The sequence below is a fragment of the Phocoena phocoena genome, chromosome 2 (assembly GCF_963924675.1).
Source record: "Phocoena phocoena chromosome 2, mPhoPho1.1, whole genome shotgun sequence".
Taxonomy (NCBI): Eukaryota; Metazoa; Chordata; class Mammalia; order Artiodactyla; family Phocoenidae; genus Phocoena; species Phocoena phocoena.
This window is the reverse complement of record NC_089220.1, coordinates 39,806,519-39,818,629: the sequence shown is the minus strand read 5'-3', so window position 1 is coordinate 39,818,629 and position 12,111 is coordinate 39,806,519. Positions and strand designations below refer to the sequence as shown.

The window sequence follows — 12,111 nt, the reverse complement described above, 5'->3', positions numbered from 1 at the left end:
TCCCTGCATTTTCTGCCTCAGGGGTCAAGTGTCGTCAAGTTTTCCATTCATTTGATAGGGATCATGCCTGCACCCGGTTGCTGCGGTAGCTTAGGTGACAAGTACAATAATTCGGTAATTTAACTGTCGAACCTTCAGGAGACAAGAATTGCTTGAGTCCAGCATAGGCACAAGGACAGAAACAAGGTCAAAAGTTGAAGCCTAGAAGACAGAGAGAAAAGCAATCTTTTCAAGTCTAGACAGCATATTAACAGAAGGGCTTAATATGTTGCTCTGTTTATAGGAGCTTTTTGCTGACCGCAGTGAACATGAGCCCTTTTTTCTCCCCAATCTGCAAGTTCCCTTCTGCTGTGTCGTTATAGCCACCTCTTCCCGTGAGCCCGTGGAGGACTGGCAATCAGAAGCTATGGCTGGGGTCTGCAGGGCAGGGGGAAACAGGAAGGGGAAAAACAACTGGAGGGTTGATATTTTGGGGGCTGAAGGCGAATTCATCACATCAGTCTACTAGCAGCTCACAGCTATATTTTAGTCTTCCCATGATTTTTTTCTAGAAATGTTATAATAGTAAACGAGAGAATAGGCAGGTCATCAAACATTTTCTATATGCATTTTTATTTTCCTAAGGAAGGCAATTTGAGAAAGATACTTTCTTTCATTTTTAATCATTTTTTTTTTAATTATAAAATGACTGGTTAGAGTATTGGGCAGTAGCTGATTCGAATATAAATTCATTTCAACTTTCTGGAAAGTATTTTGGCAGTATATAATAAAAAGTCATCAAAAAGGGTACATCCTTGACACAGAAATTCCATTGCTAGGATTTTATACTATGGGAATAGTAGTATAAATATTTATATGAGAGAATGTTCCTCACAGAATTATTTATAATAGCCCCCCAAATGGAAATTATCTAAACACTCTGAAATAGGGGATGGGTTAGATAGAATATAATGTGAATGCCAAACAGCCACTCAAAACCTTCCTTAGAGAAGTATTTAATAGCAGTGAGATATAAGGCAGTGCTTCACATCACAGGCTTCAGAGGCCTTGAATTTGAGCTGCTATATGAGGGTAGTGATACCAACCTCACAGGGGTATTAGAAGGACAACGGAGGTAAAGAAGATAAAAATGAGATCAATGTATGATGACGCTGTCATTGTTGGGTAAAAAAGCAGATTTCATTGATTAGCTCTGGTAGTTTTCTGGTAGCATCTTTAGGATTCTCTATGTATAGTATCATGTCACCTGCAAACAGTGACAGCTTTACTTCTTCAAAAAGCAGATTTCAAAACAGAATGGCCAGTAAAGTAACAATGTATCATTCATTTAAATATTTTATATATATATATATGCACGGCTTTACTACATGCATGTCTTTAATATGTATATACATATATAGTACATTATATGTGCATATATGTATGTGTGTATGTATATGATATGCCTAGAAAAAAGACTGGAAGGATATACACAAAATGTTAAAAGTAACTAGCTCTGGGTAGTGGAATTACAGGTGGATTTAATTTTTTTATTTTTCTGTATTCTTCAAAGTTTTAAATCCTGAATTTATATGGCTTTTGTCATCAGGAAATTTCATACCACCAGGAGTAAAATCCACCATTTAACTCTGATATTAAAAATGCTAAATCCGTTCTCTATGAAGAACAAGAATCCGCAAGGGGCGGGGTGTGGGGAGTAAAGTGCACCCTACAACGAAGCTCTTTAACCTGCAGAGAGACCGCAGGAAAGACTTGACCTCTCAGGAGGCGTCCAGTTATTGGAACAAAGTTCCGCTGTAGTCAGAGACCAGAGCTGTGGAGTCGGCCTGCCATTGTTCACCTGAGGCACCTGAATGGGTAAGCAGGTTTCTCATAATTTGTGTATTGGGCTCTGGTTACATAAGCCACTAGCTGTTTGTGTAAATGGCTCTTTTACCCTGGTCTGAATTGGACGGAGTCTGTTTGATAGAGCAGCTTATATAACCGAAATCTGAGACTGAAGGAAGGATTTGGCCCGGACTGTTGATTGCATGGGAGGGTGGGTTGGAGAGGAAGCTTCCAGAGCAAGAGGCTCTTATTTTGTGGCAGTGAATTAGAGCAAATTGTTCCCCGCACTCCACCTAACCACATTAACACAGTGGGATCTAGCCCATCGATAGAAATGGGTTCTATTCCTTCTTCTGTGGAGGGAACAGGGCCGTTTCTCTCCCAGGATCAAACAAGGTTAAGACGAGCATGCACGGACGCCGGTGGAAATGCCACGTTTAATAGTCATTCCACGGCCTGTGTCCCATTGACATTCCAACCCCCTTCTGTTTTTTAAAGCTCAAAAACATTTTCCTAATGGTTTTGAGGGGGTGGGATTTTATTTTTGCAAGAGTGGGTGTGTTTGTTGCCTTTTTTTCTTCTTTGAAAACTAGTTCAATTTTTTCCTTTTTCCCTTCCTGAATTTTAATGGGCCTGAAAGTTGGAGTCTGCCAGAATTTGAACATTCAGAAAAGAAAGGTACAAGATCTTCCTCTCTCGAAAGGCAGCCTAGCATGCATTTTTCAGGCCTTTCTCCCACACCCACTCAGCTTAAACCACGGAGGCTGCGTGGCGCTGGCCAAGGACTCCACTGTAAGCGCATATGCTTCCTGTTTTGTCTTTCACCTCATCTGGACCCTGGGGTAGACTCAATTCTCATCTCTGAGGCTCTGTTATTTCAGTCTTTGGTCTCAATGTCACTCAATCAGGAAAATGCTAATTCCTCAGCAGGGAGAGGAGAGTCATAACTCTCTTCTTAGCTTTATATTAAATCCCCCAGAATCCCGCAAACAGGTAGCCCAACCCTCTTACCTCTATTTCTCCGTCTGTAAAGGGAGGAACTGTGAAGTGTGTTTAAGTCCTCATACCAGCAATCCCTGAAAGCCATTTGGGCTCAATTTAGGTTGTGCCTCATTATCTCAAAAGGTGTAGAGAGAGTATCAGATCATCTAAATGGCATTCATCTTAATCAATACATGTAAGTCAAATGTGTATCGATCCATATTTAGAACAGAAGTGTATACTCACAGGCGCAGAGTAGATGTATGTAATCTCTGACCACCCCCGTACACTCAGTGATCGCTGGTGGGATCCCCTCTTACCTCCTAGTTACTTCTCTGTCCCTGCCTCCACCAAAAGGACTCCCTTTTTATTCAGAATCCCACCTCCATGAAGAACTTGTCCAAATTTCATACCAGAGGGATGACAGTCTTTTAACATAGTTCCTACAGCAGTGTGAATCACTAATATGATTAATCCTGCCGAGGAGAGTTGCTAATTTTTATTCTAGGATGTCCTCTATTGTAAGATCTACCACGAATTTATTAATAGCTTTAAGCGGAGGAAGGAAAAACTACTACATGAATTGTATACAGTAACAGGGAGATACATCTCAAGTTCAGGGGAGGAAAATGCACAAGACATTGAGAGATCTGCAAAGAGGGCATTTGTTTACTGTGGTTAAATAGGCGTGTAGACTCGAGGGAATTGCCTGGATAAGATCCCTGCACCACAGTCGGCTGTGTGACCTTGGGCAAGTGACAACCTCTCTGTGTCTCAGTTTCTTTGATCATAAAATGGGGATACTAGTGCCAGTCACACAGAGTTATTGCAAGGATTGAAGTATTTAATACATGCAAAGTGCTTAGAACAGTACTTGGTAACCAATCAACAAATATTAGGGTAATTGTTAATCCAGATGAATTTTTATTTTTCTTGTTCCAAACAAATCTGATGCAATATAGAGAACTTCTCCCCAGAAAAAAATACAAAACCTGTGCAGACACACAAAATTTATATACAAGCTCGGGGGTTTTCAAGGCTCTGTGAAGTCCATTCATATTCCTCATCCACTTGGTGGAATCTAGAGGGATCCACCTGGGGCAGCACAAGCCTGGGCTTTGGAGTCAGGCCGACTTGGGTTTTAAGCCTGCCAGCCGCCGACTAGCAGTGTGGCCATGGGCAAGTTCTGTGACCTCTTTACATCATATCTCCTCACTTATAAAATGGGCGTAACAACAGTACCTGCTCTGTGGACTTAGCCCATCGATAGAAAGGGATTCTACACGATAAACTGTGGTAACGCCGGTGGGGGCAGGAGAGGGGGAACAAAGAAATCCTGCCATTTTCTGGGAATGGAGATTGTCCCTTTGCTCCCAGTCTATTTCCAGACACTTCCCCTTTTACAAAAGAGCTGGGAATGGGCAATCTGGTACCACAATTCTGGAAAATGTGCCCTATAATATGAATTATGGGAAGAGTAACAACAACAAAAATTAAATAGTGAAGTGACATGTTTCCAAATATTTAAGAAATTGTTACTTTACTAAAAGAGCCTAAATAAATATTACTAAAGTGACAGTGAAATCTGGTAGGAAGATCCCAGAACTTGCTCCCAGGAGCTGCTTTTTAATCCCTCCCCAGCCTTAGAGACCATGAATGGTGATATCCCTGCTCAAACTCTCTCCCCCCCCCCACCCCCCGACATCAGTTTTGAACACCAGGAGCCTGGTGCATTTTAAGACTTTTCTAAATGTCCATAGGATCCAGCTTTCAGCTGGTAATGTTTATCCACGTACCACACATGTTTGTTTTTTTTTAAAAAAAGGACATAAGGAAATACACTGAAATGTTAATAGTAGAGATATAGGTTATTTTAATTTTCTTCTCTACATTTTCTTCACTTTCGATAATTTGTTTTGTAATAAGTATGCATCATTTAAATAATTAATTCAACAATTAGACATTTGTCTATATGAAAGGTACTCCGCTAGGTGTTGAGAATACAGCATCCCTTATCTCTTGATGTCTACAGTCTAGAAGGTAATAAGACATTAAATAAGTAATTACACGAATAATTCATTGCTTCCAATGGCAATAGGCCCAATAGTGAAGTCTAGGGGACTATGAAATCAAGAGGGACTTGACCTAAGCTAGGGTCTGGGAAGGCTTCCCTGAATAAATAATATTAAAACTGAAATCTGAAGGGGGGAGGGGAGTAGGAAAGAAAGAGGGGAATATTCCAGGTGTAGAGATTAGCATGTGCAAAGACCCTGAGGCTTGGTGAGTTCAAGAAGCTAAAGGAGGCCAGAGTGGTTACAGCTTGGGGGAAGGAAGAAATTCAGCTAAGGCAAGGGCAGCAACAAGCATGGCCTCAGAGATCATGTTAATGGTCTTTGCATTTGATTTTAAGAGGAGATAGAAAGCCAGGGTTTTAAGCAGAATAGTAACAAATAGCTATTTCCGTTCTGGAATTTTTTAAAGAAAAATAACAACAAATGTATTTCAAATCATTTGTTATGCATAGTTTAGGAGTTCTTGGATTTAGATTTCTTAAGGCCAATTCAATAGACTCACCCTATATATGAAAGTATTGGGTAAAAGTGTTTTTACCCAGTATTGAAACGTTAGCTTCCTTTTTACAGGGAGCCTGGGACAGTGACAGGAGCTCAACACTGCAGCCCGGGTCCCCTGTCAGTCCAAGGCCATGGGGCATGCCTTGGCACAATAGTGGCAGATGGTGGAAGCCGGGCAGCAAAGCACCCTTTTTCCCACCACCCTGGGGAGTTGAGGCAGGAGACAGCCCGTGAGCATTCTGTCAAGAAACCTCCATGTGCCATGGAAACGCAAAACGATGCAATTCCCAGACCCGCTGCGGTCAAAACACAGCTGGATAAATGACAGCATCTAGAGCCTGACAAATTGTGAGAGTGTTTTCCTGCTCAGGAGTGCAGGGCTGGGTCACTGCCGTGCCAATTAACTGCAGTTAGAGTTCAGGGGATGATCGCAGGGACCTCCAAAAATGTACATCCGGAAACGCTGTCTTAGTGATGTGAACACACCAACTCGGAGTCTACATTTGTTGCGATGCTTTTGAGTTTATTTAAAATAATGGTTTAAACCACAGTGCTCTATCATCTCAGGAAATCACGGTATTGGAAGTAATTCACCACTTGGCCGCTGAATAACAGATGAGATGCTTCCAGCCAATCCTCCTCTCCAGGGTTCCTAAATCAGCTGGGCATGTCCTGACCTCCAGGTTATTTGAAGGGCAGGGGAAGCTGCCAAAACCCACCCTCGCTCCTGGAGGAGCTCAAAGCTTTAGTGCGCTATGGAGCCCGGTAACCGGCATCTGGTAGTCAACCTTTTCCTGTAATGAGGAGGTATTAAATATTCACATCAGGAACTGGGACTTTTGCAGGCCCTGAACTGGTCTTCCAACCTGTTACCTATCATGCTGCATACTTTATATACCCCCGAATTCGACAAGAAGAAACTTGTGAGTGTTCTATAAAACCTGCCACTGACATCAGGGTGGGTCTTCGAGGCTTATGGTTATTCTAATAAAAGCAAGGAATGTGTAACAGGCTGTAGCCGGCAGACCACCAACCACTTTATCGTTGAAGCACAAAAGAAAACCTCTGGTAAACCTACTGTACCTGCCTCGCAGCGTGTGGCTGTTTCTTAACCCTTGAAGACTCTGTTACACGCCTAACTTAAGACGACATCTGTATGTTTCTGGTTTCCCTCCCTATGATGAGTCTGCTAAGTTACACGCTTAGACAAGAAATACCTATTGATGGAGTGGTTATGGATTACAGATTGGAGGTTACAAATCAATTCAGGATTTTTAAAATATAAATTCAAACTAGATCTGTGAAGCCAGCTTTTCCTCAGACAGCATAAGCAGATGGGCAGCCAGGCGGCCCTATGATAGGTATGAAGGAGGTCTTCTATGGCCCCAGAATCCTTTCTTGATCTCTTCCTTTTTCCATGGTTACCCTCATGCTCAGGAACTCAGTGTCCTATCCCTACCAAAGTGCAAACATGGGAAAGGAACTGTATCAGCAGGGGAATGGCAGGAAACTCTCAAAATAGTTATTAACTGAGGAGAATGAAATGAAGTTGCTATGTAGTCAAGCATAGGCTGGTAAAGGGCATCGGTGAGAGGTTGGGGGGGCACTCAGGGACTCTTACCGGCAGTGAGCTACCCCCACCCCAAAACCAAGGGGCCAGGGGTGGTGGAGCCCTTATGAGAATCTGGCAGGAGCTTCAGCAAGAGAATCTGGTGGGGCTGCCTACAGCAGCCGGCCTCCTGGGGGCACAGAATAGGCCATGCAAGGGCAGATAATCCATCTGGAGGCGCAAAAGAAATCCAGATCCAGCACAGGATCTGACACCAGATTACGCAATCTATTACCTTGCTCAGATTCTTTAGCACCCCAAACCTAATAAGTATGAAAGAAAAGTTAGCGGGCATGTGGGTATTTTAATCCTTGTCCTAAAGGGTTTTCCAGCATCAGTGAGCAGATATGGAAGGGGGGAAAGAAGGAGCTGTCTCTGTTTCCAAAATCACACCCAGTAGTGGCCTCTGATCTTGAGGATGCTCAGGGATGAGAGGGAGCTTCCAGAGGAGACCGGATAAACCTGGTGCACTAGGTCTTCCACCCTCCCAAAGCGCTGTCGTCCACTGGACAAGTGTGGGATGCACTACAACGTATCTGCCTTGAAAAGGATTCTCCCATTAAGCTTATTTAGGAGTCATGAAGCCATGCCCCTCATCTCCATCCTGCACTTTTTACCAAGCCTCCTCAATAACTTTCCTGCTTCTGTCTTGCTCCCTCCAAGCCACAGTCCTCTGCATAATCATCAAAATATTCTATCTTAAAAAAAAAAAAAAATCCCCTGGACTTCCCTGGTGGTCCAGTGGTGAAGACTCTGCACTTCCAGTCCTTCCACTGCAGGGGCTGCGTGTTTGATCCCCGATTAGGGAACTAAGATCCTGCGTGCCGCGTGTTGCGGCCAAAAAAAAAAAAGCCTGCTTAAAATCCTGCCACGACTCCACATTACCTACAGTGTAGACTGCAAACCCCATGGTGGACTCCCAGGTACTTCCGCAGCCTCATCTCTTTTCAAGTCTCCTCCTTGCCCTTCAGGTACCAGCCACGTCAGTACTTTTGTTCATGTCATCCAAGATGCGTGAGCTCCTTTTCTGGGTCTTCTGCCCCTATCGTCTACCTGCCTGACTCCTACTGGTTGTTTTGAGAAGCGTCTCAGGAGTAAGACCTCCAGGCTGAGATGCAAAGATGCTATCACCCTGACCACCCTCCATCACAGCACTCCCCCATCACACTGAAATGTCCCAGCTCGCCACTGGCACTGGGAGCACCATAAGGGCAGAGACTGTGTCTTATTCACGAATTCATCCTCCTAATGCAGCATCCAGCAAGAGCTGCCATTAGAAACTATTTGATGAACTAAACTAAACGATGACTTGCCAGAAAGAAAGTGCTCCTCCAAAGCAAAGTTCCCTGGGCATTAGATTTTTTTTTAAAGCATTATAGGAGGGGCTTCCCTGGTGGCGCAGTGGTTGAGAGTCCGCCTGCCGATGCAGGGGACACGGGTTCGTGCCCCGGTCCGGGAGGATCCCACATGCCGCGGAGCGGCTGGGCCCGTGAGCCATGGCCACTGAGCCTGCGCGTCCGGAGCCTGTGCTCCGCAACGGGAGAGGCCACAACAGTGAGAGGCCCGTGTACCGCAAAAAAAAAAAAAAAAAAAAACCATTATAAGAGTACAACCTATATAGGTATTTAATTACTGTTGCTAGATCTCTCTCTATATTCCACGAATACCTCAGACCCTTAAGAATTGATTTAAATGAAAAAAACAATTTTGAAAGCGGATTGATTAAAGAATGTTTTGGTGGAATAATTGGAAAGAATAGAAGAATAAACCATAGAACATCTGACTTAGGGAGGCTTCAAAATACCCTCTAGAAGAAGAAGTAAAGTGACACAGTTACCTGAAGACAATAGTAGAGATCATTTGGAAATGCCAAGCTTGATAGACTGACCTCCATGTTCCCATGGGTCTTATTCTTTCTATAATTCTAAAGTGGCTTTAAAATACAGGTAATCAACTGCTCAGAGGAGACATAATCACTTAGTGTCTATCGCTTCACAATTGTTTAGCTACAGGATTATCTCGTGTAGATTGGGATCTGTTTCTAAGAAATGGGAGCGCTAAATGAAGTGGGTCAAACATACCTCACTTCTCACAAGCTATAGCCTCTGGCAACGTTATTTATCCTCTAAAATCAATATACTGTAGATATCTTTATCTTCCTGGTGTTCTCTAGGGCTCCTGGAATGGTGGGTTGGACCATATCTAGACTGCAGCTTCATCCATTCAACTGGAGATCACCCACTGGAGTTACTGGAAAATGTCCATTTTTACATTCAGCATGTTATCTCAACCATCAAAATAATCTGGAGTTGGTTTGTTTTTTGGAAAACTATTTGCTGCAAACCAAAAAAACGTCAGTCATAAAAAGGATGTTAACGATAGAGAGACCTCAGCAGTGTAAACAAAGCAAAGATATTGGCTGGCATCATACAACCTGTAGAAGGCGCAGTGGAGGGCCGGAGTTTGTTGGCTAATGGCTCTCAATCTACAGAGCAGCTCACCAACACCGAAACCATTGGCACCGTCTGGGGGTCTAAACAAGGAAAGTCCATGGGGTCAAAAGGAGCAAGGACATACCTCAGAAATTCCAGCTCCTTTTGACAAGTATCCGATGCTGGGACTCAAAATTGACACCAAATTATTCGTTAAGGGCCCCCTACACACACCACCACCACCACCCTTGCAACACAATATTTTCTTCCCCGCCCCCTTGAATGTGAAGTTGAAACTAAGCGAATTCAGTGGCAATTGGAAACCCCAGCATTACAAAGCGGTGTATTTCATCATATATGGTTTAGTCTAATTCTGGATAAACCACGTCTCCCCACTTTTGTCTCCAGCTGAAGAGGCATCAGTGGCGCCTGCAGCCTCCTCTGCACAGCTGCTTCTCCACCGACAATTGCTGCTCAGACACAGGGCCCTTCTCCAGAAGTTGATGGTAGAATCGGGGAGCAGAGGGAACAGTCATCCACCCAAACACAAACTCCAAATATGAGAAAGCATCTGTTATGCCATTTTTTTTTCAAGTGCTAAAAATCTTTTATTGGATTACTTTGTAAAATAACTTATATAAAGCCATGCTTGTAACGTTCTTGCCTCTTGTGGTCTTAGATTTCACACCAAAGAAGATTGAGGGCTAAGAGTACCATTACAAGAAGAAACATGAGGGAGGCAGATGCTCAGAGAGTCGGAATTCATGCCTCCATTTGAGATACGAAGAGAAAATATAGGCCTGAGAGCTCCTTGGAAGGCAAGATAAGAGAAATTATAGATGAGGGATCTCTTTGTCACATCATAGAAGGATATCTGCCCATATTCATAGTCCAGGAAAACTCCAGCTCTGTGCATTTGCTCCCTCAAGGAAACCCTTTTTAAAGGGGGAAAGGCCCAGAAAGTATAATCAGTTCCCATCATGGATCCTTGAATAAGACCTTATCTCCGGAAGCACTTCTGCTGGCAGAGCTTCCGTGTACGCCCAGCTGCCACTGTGTTGCCTTTTCCACACCCACCCCCCGGTAGGTGCCACCCCGAGGTGAAGCTCTCCACACCCAACGTGGTGGCGCTCAAGTCAAATCTCTCTGGGTGACCGGCTACATCCTGCTGCACATCTCTGAGTCTCACACTTCTCAGATCCTCAGATAAGACCAGACAGGGATGAGCTGTTTTAGGGTCCAAAGTTACAGGGCTTTGCAGCACTTTTAGCATTTTGCTCATTCCTGTTATTTGGCGTAAACTCAGGTCTGTGATTCGGGCGGGCTCTAGACACTGAAGCAGTAGTGACTCACTCCTTTCCAAAGAATACCTTGCATTCTGGAGCGACGCTGAGGCAGATTGCCCACATTTCTTCTCTAGCTCTGCAGTGATTTTTGGAGGCTGCAGATCTGTTCAGAGAGCCTGCCTTCACTCTCCCTCAGTTTACTCATGTTCTCTCTCCCCAAACAGTTCCGTCTCTGTAGTATTTCCTGGAACTTCTCCTTCAACTTTGTGGCAAACTCCATCAGTTTGTTCTGACTGGCTTCTCTCAGGTTCAGGTTGAATCTGCAAACTTGCAGGCTCTGGAAGTTCACTTTGTTTTCTTCAATCGTCAGTCGGAACCTTATCCTATATTCAGACTCAATCATCACTTTAAAATTCTGCTCTTCTTCCTGCATCATCACCATTCTTCCTTGCTCGTCAGCCAATATGCTTTTAGTTACTTCAAGTTCCTCCTTCAATGTGTTCAATATCTCCTGGAATAACTTCCTATAATTCTCAGCAGCTTCTTGTACTCCATACACCACCTGATTCTTGTGCTCCTGGGACTTGAAGTACTTGTCACAAATCGTGATTTGGTCATCATGGCAGAACAGCTGTGGTGGATCCAGATGTATCTCACAGCAGACATCTTCTGGGATTTCTTGCTCTAACGGGGAGCAGAGCCTTTTGGACATGCCGGCAGGTGGCCCTCGTTGAAGACTGGGCTGTTTCTGTTGTGGAATACGCCTCCCCGTACTCTGAAAAGGAAAAGAGTGGCAGTGTTCTGGTGCAGACACACTTGTTAACCTCAGTCCGCAGTCAAGCATCAGCAGGTCAGCGCATCCTGGACTCCTCAAATCCAGCAAATCTTCGGCAGCCATGTGTTGAGCTCTCAGCAGTCAACATAGTTGGCCAGGACCCTCCTCTTGGAATGGTTTCTTCTCTTTGCAATCAAGATCATGTAAATGACGACCCTCCTATGTTACTCGTCTGTTTCCCAGCATTCTTTTTCGACTTGGAATCCTCTTGAACCTCTAAGTTTTGGGGTGCTTCCAGGGTCAGTTCTGGTCCCTTACCTTATGCTAGTTCCAATGTCTCCCTAGGTAATCACATTTACTTCCCTGTTGTGTAATTTTGAAGGTAGGATGTTGACACAACAATTGTGAGGACCATGAGGAAAAGGTATTGAGGTTATCATTTCATCCAGTAATTGCTATACTTGGTATTTACCCAAATGAGTTGAAAACTTATGTCCACACAAAACCCTGTACATAGATGTTTATAGCAGGTTTATTCATAATTGCCAGAACTTGGAAGCAATCAAGATGCCCTTCAGTAAGTGAACGGTTAAGTAAACTGTAGCACATCCAGACCATGGAATATTAT

The 12,111-nt window shown here is 43.8% G+C and overlaps 1 protein-coding gene across 1 annotated transcript; it reads right to left on the bottom strand.

Moving 5' to 3' along the window:
- Positions 1-10,104: 10,104 nt before the first annotated feature.
- LOC136118368 (probable E3 ubiquitin-protein ligase TRIML2) lies at positions 10,105-11,420 on the bottom strand. The gene is given in 4 exon segments (XM_065871668.1): positions 10,105-10,412; positions 10,415-10,508; positions 10,510-10,859; positions 10,862-11,420. Coding segments are annotated over 4 exon segments (1,311 nt in total).
- Positions 11,421-12,111: the final 691 nt, after the last annotated feature.